Source organism: Zosterops lateralis (genome assembly GCF_965231275.1).
Source record: "Zosterops lateralis genome assembly, chromosome: 3".
NCBI lineage: Eukaryota > Metazoa > Chordata > Aves > Passeriformes > Zosteropidae > Zosterops > Zosterops lateralis.
Genome location: NC_139764.1, coordinates 36,012,664 through 36,036,296, shown reverse-complemented (window position 1 = coordinate 36,036,296; position 23,633 = coordinate 36,012,664). Strand labels below are relative to the sequence as shown.

At 37.6% G+C, this 23,633-nt stretch overlaps 1 protein-coding gene across 6 annotated transcripts in view; it reads right to left on the bottom strand.

The window, feature by feature from the left end:
* Positions 1 to 23,633, bottom strand: part of LTBP1 (latent transforming growth factor beta binding protein 1) — a 182,722-nt gene that overhangs the window by 133,195 nt on the left and 25,894 nt on the right. For all 6 annotated transcript variants that reach the window (XM_083858430.1, XM_083858429.1, XM_083858425.1 and 3 more), the window contains one exon: positions 4,024 to 4,199. In XM_083858430.1, coding sequence (XP_083714556.1) covers positions 4,024 to 4,199 — 176 coding nt within the window. The remainder of the gene's footprint in view (positions 1 to 4,023; positions 4,200 to 23,633) is intronic.

The window sequence follows — 23,633 nt, the reverse complement described above, 5'->3', positions numbered from 1 at the left end:
CAACATCTCATATCTCTGTGTACACTTTTTTAGGCAGGAAAACATTTATTCCTTTTGCAGCTGTTTACTCATACTTCCTGGTGGGGAAATACTATTATTATGAAGTAAGTGTCATTTAATGAAGTCAGAATGGTGCAATTTCACAAAAATAGTTTAGGCTGGCATTTCAAAGTGACACCTGGGATTTGCTCAAATCAACCTATGAAGTCATCAGTAAAGCCAGCATATGTAATTATGTATAAACTCACAGAAAAGCTTCAGTAAGTTACCAGTGTATTGTGCTGCCAATAAAGGAAAGCTCAACTGATTTCAGAAGCAGAAATTTCACTGTTTTCAGGCTCAATGGGCAAAATGCACAATGCCACTAAACACTACCCCTCAGACATCTCAGGCTGGAAAATAAACTGTGTATTTAAATGCATTTTCTGAAGAGCCGTATAGCAACCGAAGTAGATAGAGTGAAACAGAGAATGTCCTAGCCTCTCACTGCTGTAATATCACAATAACTGTGTTAAAAGGAATTCCAGAAACACTACACTTAGAATTTGTTTATTATCATATACATTTTAGACCAACAGAAACAGCATAGAATTCCTTTAACTGATTTTCTTCAGCATTGCATTTATAAATCCAGGGAGTTACGCAATGATATTTAGAGGATTCATGCCTATATGACTAGTGGTTACTATTTAACAGTGCCATTAAGGGAGTAGTGGGAAATCTCTGAGGTAGATGTACCTGAATTATTAAAAAAAAAAAATCTTCCTACCGTTTTATGGACTACCAGATTGAAAATAGAATGTTATAGCTGAAATTCCTGTGCTGCTGTCATTGCTAGCTACTATTAGAGAATTTTTCATTCTGAGGTTCCAAATATTTAGGCAGATTAGAGGTGAAGTTCGACAGCATGTATTTTAAAGGAAGTAATACATCCCTTGAGAATTACTCAGAGTTTGTATCCCACAGGACAAAAGTTTAAAATTCTTGACAGTAGAAATGCCACCTGCTACTGGCAGGTAACTCCATTTCACATCCCAGGGTGACTTTAAATGCTGTAATTGCAACCCCAGTGGCTTACTGAATTTTCAAGCTCTGTTGATATGATACACAACTTTACAGTAAAATTCAGCTTAAAAGCCAAAAGAATAGACTATTTGCTGTCTTTAATAAGAGCACTATACTGGATGTTCTGAACATTATCAGAAAAGTGAAACCAGAGTAAAAATTCCATAAGGCATCTTGAATTAATTTTAATTGAAAAATGTTTAATGTGAATTAACTTCAATTTTTACCCCAGTAACTCCAAAAGCTCATCTGACAATACTGTGTTGGGGCATTTAAACGTGACTGACTTCCTGTAAATCAGAAGATGCTCAGAAGCATCTGGTCACGTTTGGCAGTTTTCTTCCCAGTGTACCAGTACCCCACATCTCATTTGTTTCTGCCAGGACAGACCTGTCTCTAAAGGTAACAAAAGACTGACACTTTTTCCAGTTTCAAGACTACCCATTTTATATCACCAGATTGTTTCAATCTACAGAGGTCCAGAAAATTCAAAACCAACAGCAGCTACAGCTAGAGAAGTAAGTTTATTCTATGGTGTACATTTTTCATAGTTGCTAATTTCTGGCACAGTGCTAATATTTTGAAGTAAAATGCACAGAAATGCTCATAAAAACCCAACAGAATGAGTAGCTTTGCATTCCATGTTAATTGATAGCTATGATCTCTTGGGCAATGCCACCAAGTATTACCTGGCTACTATTTCTTCTCAGCTCTAAAACAATTCATTTAACGTTACCATTAAAAAAAGAGTTGTGAAGCATTTAGTACTAACTTTCTGGCTTCTGCTTTTTAATAAAATTATTACGTTTTCCCCCCTCTTCCTTTTCAAGTATCTCCACATGGCCATTACCCATTCCTTTGCTCAATGAAATAAGAGGCTGTCCCATTAAATAAGATTACACATTTAAGAGCAATAATGAAACACTGTAAGATAATCAGCCACTCTCATAAATTATCTAGACAATGAACATCAAACATAAGCATGAACTAATTCACAGAGTCCATCTCTGGTCAAGACAGGACTTAGAACTGCATATTTGGGATTATCAGAGAACACCTGACATGAAGTTTCACATCCTAATATTACCTCACGGCAGCTAATTCAAACATCCCTAAAATTAAAATACTGACAGGTAAAATTTAGAACTCAAATTTTATGAAAACAACCAGTCTTCTAATCTTCAAGTTCATTCCAGCACTTCCAGAAACCAGAAAACCGAAAACCACCCAAATAACTTCCATTTTACCTCTGAGTCAACATGAAAGTCATGGCTGACCTTATCATGCCATAGAAACTCTTTTACTACTTGTCCTCTGGCTGCTTTAGGACTCCTAAGCTTTTCAGTAAGGGTAGAATGCTTTATTAAAGCATTGCTTACTAAGGGGCTTCTTAGAATTTGATAAAAAACACTCCTGTCTTCAGCTTCTGGTTTTCCTTCTCCTAGTCATGTCCCTCAGAACATTGTAATTAACAGTGGGGCTCAAATAAGCTGGAAAGACCTAAAAGCACTGGCTCCATTTGTCTTACAGCTGCACCTCCTTAAGCTGCCATAGAGGAAAAAAAAATAACAGCTTTCAAAATCCATCCATTTAGTGACAGCTTGATACCTGTGAGTAACGAAGTGTATCAAAGGTAGACTGAATTAAACAGCCTGAAAAATGGGGGCAAAAGGAAAGATTTTTTTTTTTTTTTTTTGGGCCAGAATCCAACCTGGAACAGTCACTCCAAATACTGGAGAACTATACAAGCTGGAATATCTATACTCTTTGACTAGTAAGAGTCATAAGAGGTGGACACAATCCAGTCTCAGTGGCCATTAATATTTTATTTGAAGGAAAACAACTGCTGACTGGAAAAAAACCCCAGTATTATCTTATTTACAAACAAGACTACTGCTTGATGCTGACAGTGTGACTAAAGAAAAAAAGAAATTTTTCTCAGATTTCTAAGAAAGGAGATACTGCTTTTCAACCGTAGGCAGCTTCATATATTTCATCACTCTGAAAATGTTAATTGAAAAACCTCCAGCTGCCCACGGTTCTTCCCATGAGAGTAAATAGTCTCATTTACATTCCACACACTTATACTTGAGGAAAAGGAAGCAGGGAGTTGTATTTAAGTGTAAATGGACAGACCATAAAGATGTGCAATGTAGAAATGCAACGATACACAAAGGAATTCTAGTTAAATATTTAGAAGGAATGGCTCTTCCCTGAAACCTCAGCAGAACATAATTCTTTGTGCTACAGCAAAGGAAGTCTGTCAGGAGACTGAAAGTACCTTAAGGTCTCAGTGTTAACTAGTCCATTATTCAGCTGCAGGAACTTTTCTCCAAATCAAGCCAGCAGACATTCTGTAATACCTAACCCATAATTCATCAAGCTCTTCATCTTCTAAGCCAAAACTTGTCCTCAGGCTCAGCACACAATGGGGCATGAGCCAAGGCCACAAGCTGGGCACCTACACAATCTTTTTTTTTATAAATATGAAGCAGAAACTCTCAGCCTGCCTCCATACTGTGCAGAAGTTCATAAACACATAATAAATTAAATATAGAGAAAAATAGTCAGCAATGAGACCACAGTCCTGAACTCCAGCTTTCTGAAAAAGGTATCCATCATACTGACACTGACTAAACTAATAGATGTTCCTATTCTAGCAAAGCATTCACAAAGCACCCTTTTCTGAAGAAAAAACTATTATCTAGAAATAGGCATGATGAATTTTCAACAGTGAATCACATTCCATTTTTTTTTTCCATCCAGGAAATCTGTTTTGTTTCTCCACAAAATGCAGAATATTGGAGCATTTGCTAATCTAAGAATTCTCACACATTGTTATTTTAACCTTCCTCTGTTTTCAAATGTTACTGCAGAAAATTTCAAGATCTTAAAACAAGGGGAGTGGGAGCTTTGTGGGGGGAGAGAAGAGAGTATGCTTTTTGTAGTTGTACTCACATCGCAAAGGTGATGCAGGTTGATTCTGGCCCAGTCTCAGTGGTAATGATCCCTCAGTGGACTGCTCTCCTGAAATCACTTTTTTTACTGGATAATATTTGGGCTTAATCACATATTCCTGTGTTTGGCCATGATGAAGATTCATCATTAGTGTCTGAGATGAAAGGGGTATCATCCTGTTTTGGAAAGAGATAGAAAAGACAAAACAATGTAAGAATTAATAAATTTGACTTATGTTGGGGAAGATGAATTAGGGAAACCTTATAAATATGATTGCTTAGCAAAAGATTCTGAAAATATGAAACCTAGAATCGAAATAGAAATGAAAGCTTACTCTGAGTTGTAGGATACCAAGTCTTAGTTACTATATAACCTGAAGACAATAGCCTAGCCAGCTCAAGGAGAATCCCTTTTGATTGAACAGTACCTTCCTGCTGGCTAAGGGATCCAAAAGTCAATGTAGCAAAACAGAAAAGTCTAAAGAGTAGTTTTTAGAGTTTAAAATATAACACATGGTAATGTAGTAGTTCTTATAAGCTGTATGTAGATTCTATAGGATTTTGTGTCTTGTATTGGTTGGTCACCGTAAATTAGAATATTCATCACAAAAGGAGATATAATGTATTGTAACCAGGACCTCGCTCTCTTTCCTCTGCTCTCTTCCCCCTGCACTTTGACCCCTGCCACCTTGTTCCCTCGCTCCCCTCTTTTTAGCCCATACTCTCTTGTTCTTTCTCCCTCTCTCTTTGGGACTTCCCTTCAGCCGAGGCTGGTGGCCGAAGGCAACACCCTTTCTACCCACGACCCTTGCCATAAAACCACATATTCTAGAATATCTCAGGTCAGCAAAGTTCCTTGTCCCTGTAAGCCACGGATGATCCTACAGACTTAGAAACTACTTGTAACAAAATTGAAGACAAATTCAAGTGTACTCCAAATTCTCAAAATACACTTTGGGAAACCTACTACCTTATAAAGTAAGCACCTGATTTTCCGAGTATTTAGCATGCTCATTGTCTTGTCAGCTCAACAAACTCCTAAGAAAGAAAGACTACAGGGATTATATAACATTCTTTTTGACATGGCAAGAAAAATATCATGGACAGCTCAGAAAACAGGGAGGAATGGGGAAAAGCCCTGATCAAAATGAGTTGCAGCTCAAATTTGTTAACACACAGAGCTTTCCAGACAGGTCAGAGCAGCAGTGATGTATTCAAACTTTATTCCATTTCTTGCAACTGTCATTTCATACAAGGCATATTAAGTAGAACCTAAACCTAGCCAACTTTCCCCTTCTGTTCCCAGAAACCATTTCCTTCTTCACCATATCCCTCTAGCCAAAGAGCAAGCACTGCTCCTCTTCCCATTTCAGAATGTTTCCCACCTAATCTGAAGGTTTGTGTCCCACAGTCACATTACTTTGCATTTCCACTTTCTCTTTGCCTGCACTATTGAACATCTCTGACAAATGTCCCATAACCACAAACATCCCATAGCTACATGGTCTCCCTTAACAACAAAGCCATTTCCCCTTCCTGCTAAACAAGAAGATTCCTTCAAGGTCAGGATTCCTTCACAGCTAATCCTGACTCATATGGTTAGATTCCTTCCTTTGACCTTAGCCTCTCACTGCACAAGGCCTTACCAACTTTCAATAACAAGTCCATCCTCTCCCTATCAAAAAGCCCATGGTTATTTAGCCACCATCAGCAGTAGGAATCATTTCTTCACTAACAAACTGGCCTTCCCTCTTCCAGCAATTAACAAGGCAGCAGATTGGGCAGCTCTTAGCTACATGCAATGAAACTGCAAGCTGCTTTGGGGCCCCAAGGCTGAAGAATCCCACCATCTAAGAAATAATAACACACTTTCAAGTAACAAACCTACTAACAATATGCTTTCAAGCAGTCATAGCTAGTGCAGATCAGACTGTCAAGACACACACTCCACGGAGAGTAGAATCAATTACTAACCTAATAATTGTGGCTATCAGGACTACATCATCCTTTGCTCAAATGAAGGGATACAGCGTGGGATGCTGTAAGCCTCCCTTACTTCATTCTCAGCTGAGGGTCTGCAACTAGTTTGGTCTTAGAAAAGGGAAAAATGAGGGGAAAAGTTATGGGATTTATAACAACCATCCCTGGGAGCCACAGTTCTGCAGTGTAACTAACTCTCCTCTGAGAATAAGTCATGAACTCTATGTTATAAAGGACAGCTGAGCAGCACTTCCCCACAGAGGTGAGACTGCAGAGTTTCAGCTAAGAACTTAGATGACTACATTGTTTTCTGACATGTGGAGCCCGAGCCAGCCCCTATATCCAAAGCAATGCCTAACTCCTTGGTGATGTTATTCAAGATGCTTAGTAACTGCTGTAGCCAATGGATTTGTGGTTAGAACAAACAATGGGGTTTTGTCCTACACAGATGCTCTTTTTCTCAAACTGATCCAAGTTAACAAGAGCATTCATTAATAGTGACATTCTAAGCCTCCTATGTAGAAAAGAAACATAACTGCTCAGACTGTCTTCAAGTAAATATTTCTAATATAGTACACAGTTTCATTACATTCAGTAGAAGTCCTTTCGCCAGACTAAGAGAGAATACTGTATTGTCTATGTTGTCTTTAGGGTTCCTACCAGAAGATCAAAAGAGAGCCTTCACTGGCATTGGAGGTCAGTCTTGGAATTCAACACAGTCTGTTAAGAAGTATGACCAGGAAACCCTCAGCCTGAGATAAAGCTGAAGTTGTTGCCTTCAGTACTGCTTACATATGAATTTCATTTCTTGGAAGAATCAGTGCAATCACTCCTGCACAACCCGTTTTTTCTAACAGACCTCAGTTGATGCCTATGCATAAGGACATCCATCTCTGGTTTTGGACATAAGAGTGTCTACACTGAATGCAGAAGCAGGACTCGACAACAGAGATCAAAATACTAGATACAGATGCTGCCATTTAAGTGGCTAATTACCATTGTTGCCCTCTGCTCTAACCCATTCCCAGAGCCCCACATCTCTCTTGTCCTGAGGTGCTCAGAACTGGACACAGCACTCCAGTTGTACCCCACCAGGGCTGGACAGAAGGGCAGGATCACCTCCCTGACCTGGCAATGCCCTTCCTAATGTACCCCAGGACACCACTGGCCTTCTTGGCCACAAGGACACTGCTGGCTCATGGATGGCTTGCTGTCCACCAGGACTCCCAGGTCCTTCTCCACAGAGCTGCTTTCCAGCAGGTCGGGCCCCAGCCTGTACTGGTACAGGACCCTGCTTTTGCCTTTAAACTTCAGACAATTTCTCTCTGTCCATCCACTAGCCTGTCAGGACCCTTCCCCAGCACTCTGGGGAATCAGCCACTGTTCCCAGTTTTGTGTCATCAGTGAACTTCCTGAGGAGGCATCTACCCCTTCATCCAACTCACTGATGAATGAGTGAACAATACGGACTTGGTCAAGTCTTCTGCCATTCAGCCAGTTCTCAAACCACCTCACAAACCACTCCTCCATAACAAAAGCACCTTGGGAGGTCTGCACCTCCCAAGTCTGCCTCTGAGGGTATTGTGAGAGACAGTGTCAAAGGGCTTGGTGAAGTCCAGGTAGAAAATATTCACTCCTCTCCCCTCACCCATCCAGGTAGTTTTGTCACTGTAGAAGACAACTGGGTTGGTTGAGCATGATATAGCTTTAGTGAATCCATGCTGACTATTTCTGGTCACTTTCTGGTCTTCCATGTACGTAAAGACGGCCTCCAGAACAAGGCAGTCCACATTTCCAGAGATTGAGGTGAGGCAGCAGTTCCCCTGGGTACTCCTCCTTGCCCTTTTTGAAGGCTGAGGTGACATCTGCTTTCCTCTAGTCCTCAAGCACCACTTCTGACTGCCATGACCTTTCAAAGATGACCATGAGTGGCCTAGCTATGATGTCTGCCACCTCTTTCAGCCCTCATGGATGCATCCCATTGTGGCCCATGGACTTGGGGATGTCAAGTTTGCCTAGGTGATCTCTAACCCAATCCTCCCCAATGAAGCCAAAGTCTTCCTTCTACCATTCTTTTTCCCTGGTCTCCCAGGTCAGAGATTCCTAAGGGCTGGTCTTGTCAGTGAAGACTGATGGACAGAAGGCATTCAGTAATTCTGACTTCTTTGTGTTCTCTGGTAACAGAGTCCCTATTCCATTTAAAAACAGGCCCACATTTTCCTTAATTTCTTATTTGTGATTGATGCATTTGCTTCCTGTACTTGATATCCTTGGCCAGGTTTTTACTTCCAGATGGGCCTCAGCCTTCCTTGTTGCATTTCTGCATACTCTGACAGCATCTCTGTTTATGTTTTAAGTGTTCTGTGCCTGCTTCCTTCTCCTGTGTATCTCTCATTTGTACTTTGGTATTGACAGGGGTTCTGTGTTCATCCATGCATGTCTCTTGCCCACTTTGCTCAATTTCTTGGCTCATCAGGATGCACCACTTTTGAGCCCCCAAAAAATATCCTTGAATATTGCCTATCTGTCTTGGATACTTCATCCCTGAAGGGACATTCCAATGATATTTGTCAAAAAAAAGTCCCTGAATAGGCTAAAGTTAGCTCTTTGGAAGTCCAGGGTTGCAATCTTAATTGCTGCCCCTATTCCTTCATGTAAGATACCGAGTTCCACAGTATCTTGGTCACTGTAGCCAAGGCTGCCCCAACCTTCACGTGTTCAACAAGGCCTCCCTTGTTTGTTAGCATTAGGTCCTTTTATTTTTATTATTACTCCTTATCTTGCCACACATCCAGCCACACTGAAGCCCAACTGTCAACCTACAAAAAAGTCAATCATAACACTTGAAATTATAATAAATTATAATATAATGAAATAAATTTTAAAAAAATAATTTAAAAATCCCAACAGCACACCATGCCACACCAAAACCACAAATGCCATACATTGGAGGCTGAAAGCTTAACCACCAGAATTTACAAAAGTTGCCTCTTCCTTCCTTTTCAGGTATTTTAATTCTCTTCCTTAATTTAGTTTGCATTAATGTTAATGAATTAATGCTAAGAAAGCTTTTTTTTCCAAGAGTGGCTTACTCAGTACTACACAGGAAAGCTGTAACTTCATCAATCCAACTCTTTAAAAGGAAACACCTCCTCATGATGCTCAAGGTGCTAATTTTTGTTTCAATGCAGACTAAATCACCTAATCTAAACCACCAAGGTATCTGCTTACAATAATCACACAAAACCAAAGTTAGGACTTGTCTGGACCCTTTTTCTTACATACTTATGCTCAGTTTTGATGATCTTGGTATATAACTGACATCAACTTAATAAACTTGACAAAAAACTTTCCGTTGCTGAAGTGTACATCAGGCAGATAAACAAATGTCTAACTGCACCTTCAACAAACAAACAAGGATAAATACTAATAAGGTTACAAGAGCCCTATAGAGGAAGGAAGATTTTCAGCTAACTATCGTGCAAAAGAAAGCTCTCTTGCTTGATAAGCCAGAGAAAGAATGTGATGTATCAGAATAACTCTGGCAAGCAGAAATGAGATCCATGTTTGGAATGAAAAATACTGTCAAGACTACACTAAGACAAATCTCACTCAGGTGGCTTTCTTTATTTTATTTGCTGTAAGCCTGATGCTCCCATGCCTGGCTCCTAGCTAGCAACATTTCAGAAAATATGCAAGTGTAGAAATTAAATTCCTTCTTCATTATCTTCTCCCAAAGTCACAATGAAAAACTGACAGGAGAAGAAAACCATTATTTTCTAAAACTATGAGACAGTAAAAAAAATTTGGAGGCCAGTTCAAAAGGCATGGAAATAGAACTAATCCTTTACCCTCCCCCCCACCCCATAAATTGTTAAAATTCAGTTGCTAGTTCAGCCTGACCTTTGCCAGCTGTTTCTCCCTTCCACCGCTTCTCAGATATATATATATTCTTTTTTTTTTTTTTAAAGATACATGAAAAAGTTAAACTTCCCAGCTGATGATGAACAGATGGGATTTCTCCAAAGCCCTTTACAATATCATACCCAACATTAGTCAAGGATGGCCTATTTTACCAGAAACAAAAAAATGAAAGACAAGCATTCAGCTTTTCTTTATTTTCACCATTGCAAAAGCTCTGCTAAAAATTGATCTTATGTGCAAATACGTATTTTTAATGCGTATTTAAAAGTGCTGTCCCTGAAATACAGTGTAAACACTGCAAAACAAGCAATAGACCTGCCTGTCCTACAATAACAACCCCACAATGTTGCACTAACATCTCCATTATAAAACTGCGCTGATTTATATTTTTGAAATACATTTTTCCCCAGGCAAAATTTTGCAAAGATAGTAGTTTGGATATAACTAATAAGTTTTCAAATAATATAATTTCAAATAATACTACTATTAATTCCTACGTTTTCTGCCACATTAAAGTGTTAGAATATTATTTACAATATAGAAAAGATCTTTGATTATCATCAAATTGATTTGGCTTGCAAATGATGTAATACAACAAATCTTAATAAAGGTATTTAATCTACACAAAGAAAAAGGAAAAAGGGTAAAAGGGAATTCAAAGTTGTTGATAAAGATTCACACAGTAAGGTCAAACATTAACTTTTATCCACAAGTACCAGTTTTGCCCCTCTTATATTTAATTGCTGTGGTAAATGCCTTCTCCATGACACTTTCAGGGATTATCTAACTCCTAAGTGTTTGCTAATAAAGCTAGCTCTGTATTTGCAGGCTCAACTTAATTGTTCATTGGTTGAACCCCATTTGCCAGCATAACCTGGTGTAAGAGCTGAACTAAAGCTCTGTGAAACAAAACTCTGAAAACAGTGCAACTATGACTCCATTGATACATTTAATCTTTCACATACAACACAAACTGAAATGTGAAATTACATTCTCCCAGGTTTCTAAAGAAATATACTGAGTTTTCCAGAATCACAAGCAATAATTCATTTCCTAGATGTCAAAAAGCAGAAAGAACTCTTTAGGCAAAAGAAATATTTCTGTTGGGTAAATATTTAGATGCAGAGCAACAATACAAATGCTTGGCCACACAAGCTGAAGGAAGCTACAGTTCTTGCAAGTTATGCAACAGCAGGCAAGCACTCCTCATGTAATACAGCATTCAAAGATTAAATTTGAAGTGTATTCCTTCTGTAAAATAGTTAAATTATAAATGGTAATTCTATCAATAAAAAAAAAAAAAGGAACATTTGCCTAGTGCATATTTTCATTAAAATAGGTACAAAAAGTTTACCCCACCCCACTCCCACAGTGCCATCAGATATCAAGCGATGCCAATTAAAAAAAAAACTTCTTATGGTGTGAAGTGTTAAGTACCTTTCAAGTATCCCAAACCACGATTAAAGAAACAATATGCATAAAGGCTAGAAAAGTCTGAGACAATGATGAACACTAACCAGCTGAGTCTAAGTCTCACAGTAACTGCAATTCACAAACTTCCCTTTTCACCATGCACCAAATTAACAACTAGGAGTCACAAAATATTTGTTACCTCATGCATATTTTCACTAACACTTCAACAATGAATCTCTTCACAAATCCAGATTAATTAATTTGACATCTGGATTATTCTGTATAGATTTCCAGCCATACATATATCTTCAACTTTCCAGACACATCCTACCAGTAAAGTTCAAGGAGGCAAAAAACTAAAAAAAGTCCACAACAGAAAACCTACATGTGTTGCTGACTTGTTCTTGCTCCTCTGCTTTTATTGGTTAACTCTTCATTTTGGGATTTTTTGTTGTTGTTTTCCAGGATGCTACACTGGTAATACTACAGCCAGGTAAGATATTTTGTCACTATCAAATTCAGCTTTTAAAAGAGCGGCTTTTAATGTCACTTGCAGTAAGAAATTGCCCTTGAAGCATTCACTGTGTTGCAGGACTGAGTCAAGATGAAATTCACTAGTTAGCAGCAGACTTACTTAAACAGAGCACTGCGTCAATTCAATACACTGTCTTCAGTAAATTCATGTATGCTTTTCCCTCTCCTGTTTTACATTATATTTTCTACAGAAAAATTGCTTTTGTTTCCATAACTAGTGGCATGTTACACTGACAGTGTAATAAAAAAAATTACTTGGATCGAGACATGTTAACTAGTGATAATTTCTAATCTGTCAACCCAAGAGACAGACAGACTTTGGTATTACAAAAGCGTGTTTAGATGACAACTAAAAATAGAAACAAACTCCCACAATGGATGTTACACGATAAAGGCAAGTGAGCACAGCTGCTGCAAAGCAAAACCACACACCACTAATCTACTCAAATTCTTGAGCATGTTAAACAAAACAGGAGACAAAGAGCCCACTAGGTTGATGTAATTTATTTGAAATTTGAAAAAAAACATTGAAGATTTATATTACAAGAGACCACTAAGAAATCTTAAGTTTGTGAAACAGTGTTGTAAACTTAAAATGGGCAAATATATGAAACATAACAGATTCATTTTCTTGAATGCATATTAATTATAATATATTGTTTTGAAGTCTACTAACATCTACATGGTTTGATAATACCTCAGTTCAGGTAAATAAGTAACTTAAAACTATATGCAATTTTGTTACTGTAGTTCAGAAAACCCTCAATTACTATTCTGTCTTCTAGACTAGTATTATATTCACACAAGATAAATTCTCTCAGGGAATACGCTTACATCCTTGTCTGAATTCAGCAGAAATCAGTAATTTAAGAATATAATACCTAAATAAAAGTAAAAATGCTAGTAAAGAACTGAAAACCTTGGCCTATCCTTGATATTCTGACAGGTTAATTCATGATTACAGAAAACATAAATGCAAAGAGCAAATAATTACCCCATTAAGTTTTTGCAAAGATGCAGATGGATTAGCAAAAGCTGTTTTCTCACTACTGCTTGTTATGTCTAGAAAATGTTTTACAAGTATGATCTTGCTGGTATAAACAAAGTTTCTCAGAAGGAGTCAGATATAAAGGAACACATCATAGGTTTATAACCTTTTTATAAATTAGACCTAAGTACAAGTAAGAAAAGACACAAAACCCCAAGACAATTAATGGTGGCTCGTCAGGAGAGATGAAGACCTGGACTGTAGAGGAAATTGAGCACTGATGAACACAACAATGTGCATCAGAAGCAACCACAACTTGTCCCACACAACTGATGTCTATGAGGATGCAGCCAAAAAACTGAGAAACCCTTGCATCAGCCCAGTGAAAGTTTCCAGCGTACAAAATTGGATTAAAAGACAAAACTCAAAGGATTACTGAGGTGCACAGAACTGAGGAAAAACAACAAGGGAGGCTTTTAAAGGCATTCATATTCACAAAGCAAAGAGTGTCCAGAAAGTGCACAGGCAGGAAACAGCCTAACTCTGGCTCCAGAGGAAATTCTTTAGGGAATATATGACAGAAAGACACAAAACAACCCTAATTAAAAATTAACTGCAATAAGTTCTAGATTAAAAAAATAAATACTGTTTCCACATAATGCATAATCAGGACTATGACAAGATATAATTGATCATTATTCCTTTCAAGAATGCCAGTGTAAATGGTTGATGAGCACATGACAAATTTGATTGAAATCAGAGAAAAAAAAAAGTCAGAAATCCTTACGCTTAAGGATATCAGTTTCCTAACACCATAAAAAATGCAAACAGACCTTTCTTTTGTCCTGCTAAGGAAGTGCCAGGTGTGCAAGTTGGAGCACTTTATCCCTCTGCAATACATACTGATTTCTTACATAAGCAACCACTAGCAGATGTATACAATACTGAGTTTGCCCAAGTACTATACACAAGAAGTGCTCAGAGGAGAACAAATTATGTCTTCATGTTTGAATGGGAAAGCGGTTGTTGCACATAAAGAATCTTAACTACATTTACTGAATGCTTTCTAAATTTACTTGACAAGAAGTATAATTTATGATGAGCAAGCCTTGAAATTTTCAAGATTAAATCCAGACTCCATCCTCATTTTGTGTATTCATCAGCAGAAGTTTTTTCTGGTATATGAAATCAGCAGCAAGCAGCTCTGACAGACTGTACTGGCTACAGGATACACTCCCTGAAATACCATAGGGGCTGCTCTTCCTAACTTACACCACTAAATTTAGCAATCCTAAAGAAGGAGGGTCAGAAAAACCCCAAAGTTTACCCAAGTTCTCCACAGCAGTCACCTAAATTCAAGTGATGAAACAATGGAAAGCTTCCTACCCCATCTGGGAAGTCTGGAAATAATGCAGGACAAGAACAAAAGTACATGTTGTGCTGTACCGCAGAGGGTGAAAAGATTAGTGGTGAAAAGTTCTGGACATAAAAATAATATTTGCATTAAGCCAAGAATACTTTTAATATCTAAGTTTTTAAATGTATAATTACTTTCTTAGCTGAACTAGATAAACAGCTCCTATGATCTATTTCTTCATACCACAAAATTGAGCAATAAAGATTGTCCTTCATATTAAGTCACCACCAAAATGGAACGCTTCCATCTGCGGTCAGAACTAGAGAAAGGGGGGACAGCAGCAAGCAGCTACACTTACCAGGAGCCTAATTTTGGGGTAAAGGACTCCAAAACCTTGTGACATATATACACAAATAGTTTGAACATAACATTACACAGAAAAGTAATTAAGATAGTAAACTTCTGTGGGATCAGAGAGCTGCAATTTCAAAAAAAAAAAAAGTGAATTGTAATTTGTTGAAGTTCAGCCAAGTAACATTTTGTTCACTAAAAATACATACATATGATGCATTATAACTACACGTTCATCATCATTTATTTTCAGAAAAATAACATCCCGAGAAATAGCGTGTTTGTGCCTACATATTTTTTGTGTCAGTACAAGCTCCCTGATATAAAAGAGTCACTTCAGTAGAGCTAAAGAACAGACTAAAGCTAATAGAACTGATAAGGCATTTATTCACTGTCATGACCTAAGAAATTCCTCTGCAGAGAGAACCTTGACTAAGAACCTTGACAACAGTTAACAAAAATCAACATCCTTTATTTTTACTTCTATTAGAGATACCATAAAAATAATCAAACTCCACCACAATGCTATTTATCAGCTTATCTAGCTTGCTTAATAATGGAGACCAGCTATGGTAAATTTTAGCTACATGACTAATCGCTTTAAGGCTTAATAGGAGTATTTCTGTACTGGTTTAGTGTCCAGCATCAGGAGAGATACAACATATTCCTTTTCATTTCAGACATCAAAGAAAGAAAAATTAAGTTTAGCACATCAACAGGAACTCTCGGCATATATAGATCACTGCAACATCTCCTACGGTTAGCAAATCTAAAAAGAGCATGCAAGGAATTTAGATTTAAAAGTAGGCTGATTTTCCTTATTTACTTGCTTAATTTAATCCTGCCATAAAAAGACCAGTTGCTTGAAAACTGTGTTAAAATAATTTTTCAGAAAGCAAATCTACATAATATAAAGACAGTAATATCTTTGTCTGAGAAGTGTTCATGATTTTCAGCAAAAAGTACAAGGCTGAAAGTGAGTGTAGATTTCAACTCAGTAGTGCATCACCTCTCCACTGCTAATGAGCCCAACAATTGCTATAATTATAATTACTATCATTATTATGCCCTAGCTTTATTTCTAAAATGATTAAGCAAAAGGTAAGCTTTTCTATTTCACTGAGGTCAAGGACAAAAGTTAAACTGTATGAAACTCTCATTTCTGCTACTGATATTGCTCTACTAAGCCATACAGTTTGCTCCAGAGACACAAGTTTGCATAGAATAAGCACACATTTTATCTTTTTACTTCTCCATCTGTAAAACAAAGATCTACATCACCATCTAATAAGACACTGCAACATTTTTAACAATGAAAGGTTGGCACACTGCTTGGTCCATATACAAAAGAAACCCAAACAGTTAAACTGGTTTTCATACAATCTGCTTTGTCAGACACTAGCATAAAATCCTGATTTCACTGAAGTCAACAGCAGAACTCTTATTTATTTCATTGCTGGCCATGATTTTATCCCAGCACTTTGTTACTTGTCAAACACAGCTTTGCATCCTTGGACTTTAAACCCGCAGATGCTCCATTCAGCGGTCTTTACCCTGCCTTGGAATGCCACAGCAGAGATTCCTCGTGGTTCCTAACTCTAATTCCTGAAACCCACATTTGTCACCCTGGAAGGCAGCAAAATGCAAACAAACTTAAAGAACACTGCATCCCTGACTTTGGCCCATGATCAACACAGGGATAAAGTATGGGAAGGCAATCTAATTCATTATTATAAAACTAAGTCCCCCTACAATTCAAATTCAGCTTGCAAGAAAATAGCTATGAAGAATTTCTAACATACGGCTGAACCAACAATATCCAGAGGAATTTGGATCTCCTATTCCAAACTATTCCAAACCACTTTGCCTACTTTAAAAAAAATAAAAATACTGTGACCAAAAGCCCAGACTGCATTCCAGAGGTCTAGGAATAGCTTGTTTTCCTATTTGCAGTTGGTAAATTTGAAGTCTGTGAGGCATTCCTCTGGTTTTTAAGGATGTCTCCAATTTCTCCTCAAAAATTCACTTCACTTCTTCCTCTACATGTAAAATTTTGATTTCCTTAGAACTACAGGCTTTGTTATATGAAATATTTTTCAGAGTTAGTTTGATAAAATGTAATTCAATACATTCCCTTTCTGATACTGTCCTAGTCCTTAGTTTTGGCACAATACACCAAGCATATATTTTAAGTTGCTGAAGCTTGTGACTTACAGGCTCATGTTATGCACACACATAACAGTAAACCACATTTCACAGTACTTATTTCTTTTTCTCCCTGTTCATACAGGATGGTTTTTAAACATCAGCTGAATACTGCCATTCCAACAGGTCTAAACTATAAAAAGGACAGGTTATAAAGTGTTTGGAATGACATCCTTAGGGCTCAATTTAGAATATTCTCCTCACATTCTTTTTATTTGAGTGCTTTGTTACTGAAATTGTCTGCTAGAGTTCTCTTTCCTCATTAATGAGTTCAAAGAAATACATGCTTGAACTCCTAAATAAATTAAACTTAATTTAAATTATCTTAAAACATCCAGCGACTGCTCAGCAAACCAAAAAAAGCAGACTGCACTTCTGGAAATAATGCACTATTTAGCTAGGGAACTGCATGCATAATGACTCACAAAATAAACACATCCCAATTAAAGAATACCATCAATATATATTTCATATAATTTGAATTTTTTAAAGCTGCTAAATCATCACAGTAGCACAGAAACAAAAATAAATTTTAAAACTTTAAGTAACTATTTCTTATTATTTTGAAAAAATATTTCATGACATACTGTTTATGCTTTCTATTTTCTGGGGGGAAAATAAAAGAAAAAAGCAAACAATTATGCACTTTTCATGAAGAAACAATTCAGATGTATAATTCGCCTCTAGAAACTCATTGTTTATGGTATAATTTGAAAGAGCATGTGTTATATCTAGGTTTATTAACTTGAAAAATTTAAGCACAGCATTACCCTCTAGAATTCTATTACATAATTCTGAAAATTAAAACATGGTTTCAATGGAACTGAAAAACCATCCTTCATGTGGCCATATTTTGGGCTCCATGGGAAAAGATTAAATTATTCTGTTACTAAAAGAGGTATTTTAATTATAACCCAGATCAGAATTTGTGTTTTTAAATAAAATTATTTGCAATGACAACTTCCTGCCAGAACAAACAGAAAACTTACTGTTCACAATATTTGCATAGGCTAATACATATTGAATCACGAAACTGATCAAACAACCTTATGAACATACTAAAACAGACAACTCGCAAACAAAATCTACTGAGATAATCTGTCATGGTAGGAATATAATAAAATAGTACCATCTCAGGATCATTGATAATAGGCTGTATTTTGGAAACATCCTATTCTGTAGTTTGGTTTGTGAATTACACAACCTCAGCAGCCTGGCTGAACTTGTTGCTCTGAACTTCTGGAAACTGGTGTTCCTGTCAAAAAGACATGTTGATTCTGCATAAGGCAAATTCATCTCTCCCTTGGTAAAGCAACCAGGATGTCAGAAAAGTCTGGATACTACTATGAAACTGACATCACATTCCCAGGCTACTTCACTAACTTGAATCACAACAATACTCTTCAGGAGTATTCTGAAGAGTACCTTCAGGAGAACAGGAGCACGTTCTTCCTGTTTCCAGCACTTGAATGTTCCTGTAATTGCCTAGTATTTCTCAACACTTTCTGAGTTCTTTGGCAGGACTTACTGCTCTACGCTATTTTTGGAAACTCTAGCAATAAATACCATAGGTACCTACTCTTATACATAATTTAACAATGAAAAGACGCAGCTGTTTGGAATCCCTGGGCTTAACGCGCTACTTTTGAACAAAGAGTGGAAGATGGAGCAGTTGCTACTCATCTCCAGTACTTTAAACACTACTTTGGACTCAGCTTGCTCAAATGCGTTCTTTCTCCTGGCTGATCACATCCATGACTGATGAGCAAACTCTCTCAGTTCCACCAGGCACAGCCAGAGTCAAGAGGCTGGAGGGATGAAGGTGCTGGTTCTGCCCTTCCAGCTGACTAGAAGTGACTAAAGTCCTGCACTTCCTCCTGCAGCCTGTTGTGTGGAGATTGGCTCCTGTTCTTAGGTGGGATATGGGTCAATCATCCACAGGCACTTTTTAAACCTGCAGCCTACCTTCCAGGGGAGATATCCAGGAATGGATTGATGCAAGACCTCACTTCCTTCCAGAAATGGGGAGATACCAGGAGCATCCTACACACAGATGGCTTGCCCAACTACCCTGCTCAGGATAAGGATAGATGACTACTGATACTATTAGGAAGGCAGATGACAATCCTCTGCTACCAGTATTAGCCTCACCACACAATAAACTGGGACTGGGAACTGGAAATAAAACAAGGTTGGGAAAGAAGCAACAAGGTCCACACAGAAACCACAACATATCTGCGTTATTTGGCTTTGGATGTTAATAAGCAGAGCTGACTTGCTGACCTTTTATAATCCTTACAGCCTGCTGCCTCTTAGCTTGTAAGAAGTTTTATCTCATACACAGAGTTCTACATACATGGAAATAGAAACTCTTAGAGTCTTGTTTCCACAATCTAAGCAATCTAATTACAGCAAAATATCTCCTGTGCATAGTTGTGCTCAAAGAGCAGCTTTTTTTAGTTTAGCTCAACTCTTGCAGAGCACAAATATACTTAACAATTAACCAAGAAATACCTCAACTATCCTCCTTGACAGAAATGAAGATAAAATGCACCAAATACCTGAAAAAATACCCAATTTCAAACTACAGGACACACAGCAATTTCATATCATAATTAATCAGCAGGATGTTAAGAATATTTTGATTTTCAAAGTACCCTTAAATTTGTGTTCTCTGTTCTGTAGCTCGCACCACAAGCAGCCGTAATTCTTACAAGATGCTCTTGCTCTGTTTCTGTACTGTATGAGGCTCTGCAGCTTCCCAGTTCCAAATGCTCTATTACTAACTATGAAATAACACACAACAATAAAAAGAACAGTATTTTATAACAACATACCAAAGGGGGAAATTTGGGCCGCACTTCCAGCAATAACTACTTTTCCTGCCTAGTGTAGTTAGGAACTTGAGTTCTTAACTACAGCTTTTGTGAATACTAAAACATTCTGTATGAGTCTGACACACAGAGTACTGCATGCAAACTGCAGTAATTTAGTTTTACTAAATTATAAAACAAATTTGCAAACAATTACAATAAGTATAGTGCACAACAACTGCAACTGATTAAAACTATACAGGATATTGGGGTTTTTTGGTTTCATTTGGTTTTCCCCCCAATAACACACGAGAAGATGGGAGAAGAAAAGCAGAGAGGATCAGAAAAGCCAAGAGCTGACATTTGAATTTTACAATAGAGGCACATATTACTTCTTCAATTCTCCGCAAACAAGTTTGACAATTAAAATTAAGTATTTTCAGAAGACAATCTCTGTAATTCATGGTTTGACTGAACTAAAACTGTTTGAGTTTCACAGACCCAGCCAGAAACAGCTATGGCTCCCCATAGCATGTGTTTAAGAGCAGAGCAGAAATAATAGCTCTGGAAGCTTGTGTCAAGCATGCTAAAAGATGACAAGCCTTTTCTAGCAAGCACTACCAGGTTAAGAAGATTTTATGAATACATGCATACTGTTTTCGATACAGTTAGGAAAGCTAATAAACCTGTTTTGAATGACTATAACTGGATTATACTCTACGTACCAGGAGGATATTGAATCAGAACAGCAATAATTTCTGATGCGAGTCACTGATATTTTAGAACATCACAAATGTAATCAAGAGACACAAACCTAGGAGAGCCACACCAAATTCAACATGTCAAGGAACCAGAATATGTTCAGAGCTTATGATCTACCCCTCTCAACATCAAAAACTAACTCCAGCTTTGAAGTGAACTTGTAGAAATAGAAGCATTTAACAAGCCTTCCCACAGTTTTTCTATTTGGAACAGTGCAGCCACCACAGACTTAACAGAAATACGCAGCAATCAGCAGCTTTTATTGCCTCCTTGGTTTCATTCTTTTAAACTGGAAGAATCTCCCCCACTTCCACCCCGGTTCTCCTTAATGAGAAAATAACTACTCAAGTATTTCTTTAAATGCTATTACCTAAGTAAAGTGGTACTGTTTAACCATTTGTGTTAGAGATGCAATGTAAATAATGTAATCTAAAAAGCTGGAAGTTATGCCCACTAAACTCTGAACCTTCAAGCCTAGGTACACAACTCCTGTAGCCTTCAGGACACTTTTTGTAACATACACAAGACAAGTCTTTTGTCTTAAATGACTTTAAGCTGTAATTTGGCACTTTTGGTCTTGTTTCAAGATGAAAAGTTTCTTTAACCAGATATTTCTAGCTTGAAAGACAAAAAAGATTCTATTTATGACTTAAAAAAATAAACAAAAAGCTAAGCAAACAGCAGTCCTGTGTCTTAAAACTCTAACATATCTTAATCAGGATGAATATTTTGCCCATTTTAAGAAAATTAAATTAATTAGAAATGTTGTAGAGTGCCTGTGAAGCATGTCAGTTTCAAGAAGGGAGCACAGCCAATGAAAGCAATGAATGTTCACATTAAATTGAGAATCATCTAGTTTCCATAGCTACATTTTAAACAATTGCACGCATTTATCATTTCTTAGAACGACCTTGTTTACTATGAATAACTTTGAAACGGCTGTTCTCAGAAAGAGCTACTTAAAAGCATTTAGAAAAAAAGTACAGTCAGCAGCTGCAAATAGTATTAAAATACAAAAGAATAGTAGATAATGTATTTACCTGTTCCATAATATTACTCGTAATAGAGTATAAGCCTCAGACATCTCAACCTGGATTCAAACCTTGCCATGGGAAACACTTCAGAAACACCCAGTAATGTAGAAATTACAGGGCAAGGATCACACAGGCCACATGGTCACTACAACAAGTGGGAATTAAAGAAGAGGGGCTCCAAGAGTGTAACAAACACCTCAAAGTGAAAATTTGTCACCAGAGCTCCCTCAGGTAATTTTTGTGAGTATTTGATTCATTTTCAACACAATACAAGTAAATATCAATTAAGCAGATAGCAGCTACAAAGTCTCATCCTGGTGAGAATAAACTATGCATCATGTAGAAAAGGCAACACGGTACAAGACAGCACACAACAAACGTGCTGCTGCCCTGTACAGAGCAATCCTGACAGCGTGCAACTTCACAGAACTCAGGGTTTCCACTGACTTCTATTTACCTCAGGGACAGTAAGCCTGGGACTTTCCACTCACTTGGCTGAATAGGAAGACTGTGTGTCTCCCTCCTCCAAGGGAAACCTGAGAAATAGATGTGATGCCATCCCTTCAAGGAGACTGCTATAGAAAGGACTGACTGACTACTCTGGAATCACCCCAAAATTATCTCCTTTACAAGGAGCACACAGAATTACCAGTTCTCCTCTACTCTTTCAATTATAGTAGAAATTGGCAATGACTGAGAGGAAAGGAAGGAGGGAAAGGGAAAAAAAATTAGGTAATTACATTGCTGAATTTATACACCTCTTTTTTTCCTTTTACAGTCTGAAGCTCTTCACTCTTCATCACCTGAATTCCCATTAGAAATATTCTGAGTGTACAGCTGTGGGTTATATTTGTTTCTAATATCACTTCCAGAAGCACATCAAAAGACAATCCAATTTAGGAATTCACTGAATTTCTAAATAGAACATCAGAACAAAAAAAGTTTATAGATACAGCCCTCCAGGGTACAACAGAAGGAAAACTCTTCAGGATGCAAAGTGTACTCTGCAGTGAATAGTCGCTATAAGCCACTGGAATAGCAAAAGGAGGAATGGGGGGAATTGGCTTCTTCTTAAGGATCTGCATGTGTGCAACAGCTGGAATAGCCAAACAGGCATTACATAATAACAACAGAAGCTGTTCGAAGCAGTAAGGAGGCACAGCTGGGACTACGGTGACCAGCAGTTGTCCTTCAGTTCAGAAAGCAAGACAGACACCAGAGCTTTTGCTCCAGTATGTAAATGTATATATGTATTTCTGCTTCACCATCATTATTAATTTGGCAGTGTCACCAATCCTACAACTATCCTTGTGCAATATGCAGAAACCAGAGCAGAACATATCACAGTACTATTTAAGATCATCAATTGAACACAGTTTACGTCTGTTTACTGCCTTTTTGAGAACCACACTGAGGTTATAAAACACAAAATGGTCTAATGAAAGAGCTCTCCCAATGTAAAACCCATAAAAGGTAAAAATTTTAAGCTCCCAAAATGGTCACATTCTAAGAAAGTGCTTAAAGCTAAAGGGATTCTAGACTCAAGACATTGCTATCCAGAGGCAATTGCTGAAGATCACCAAAGTATTAACTTTGCTCCAAACTAATCTGGGAATGTGGTTCAGAAAGAGTTGAGTGGCATCCTGTTGGGAATGTGTGTGCGGAATCACAGCGAATTTTTTTTTAAAAAAACAAATGTATTAAGACTGTAAATATTTTAACTAGGAAGCTGATGTAAGAACAGAAGTACTGACTAAGTAGATTTTGGTTGACTGTTCCCCCTGCCACAACTTTAGATTACTTCCTAGGAACTCAATATTTGTAACATATTGTGTTATGAAGTATTTTGGAATCATAAGTATTATATAAAGGCATTTACTTCTTATGTGTTATAATGACCTTAGATATTGAAAGGGCGTGGGGAAACTGAACTGAAAGAGACACAAAGAACAACTTTTTGTGATGAGGGTGGTAAGGCAGCATGCCTGGCTCCCCAGGAAAGTTGTGGATGCTCCATTCCTAGAAGAGTCCGAGGGCAGATGGGGCTTTGAGCAACCTGTTCTTGTGAAAAGTTCCCTGTCATAGACAGGGAAGTTGTAACAAGATGGTCTTTAAAGGTCTCTTGTAAACCAAGACACCTTCTGGGATTATGGGATTAAAGTGCCAAATTACAGCGCAATTGTCTCATGTACTGAAATTTAATACTTTTTGCTAAGTCTGAGCAAACAGTGTGCCAGAGAGGCTGACAGT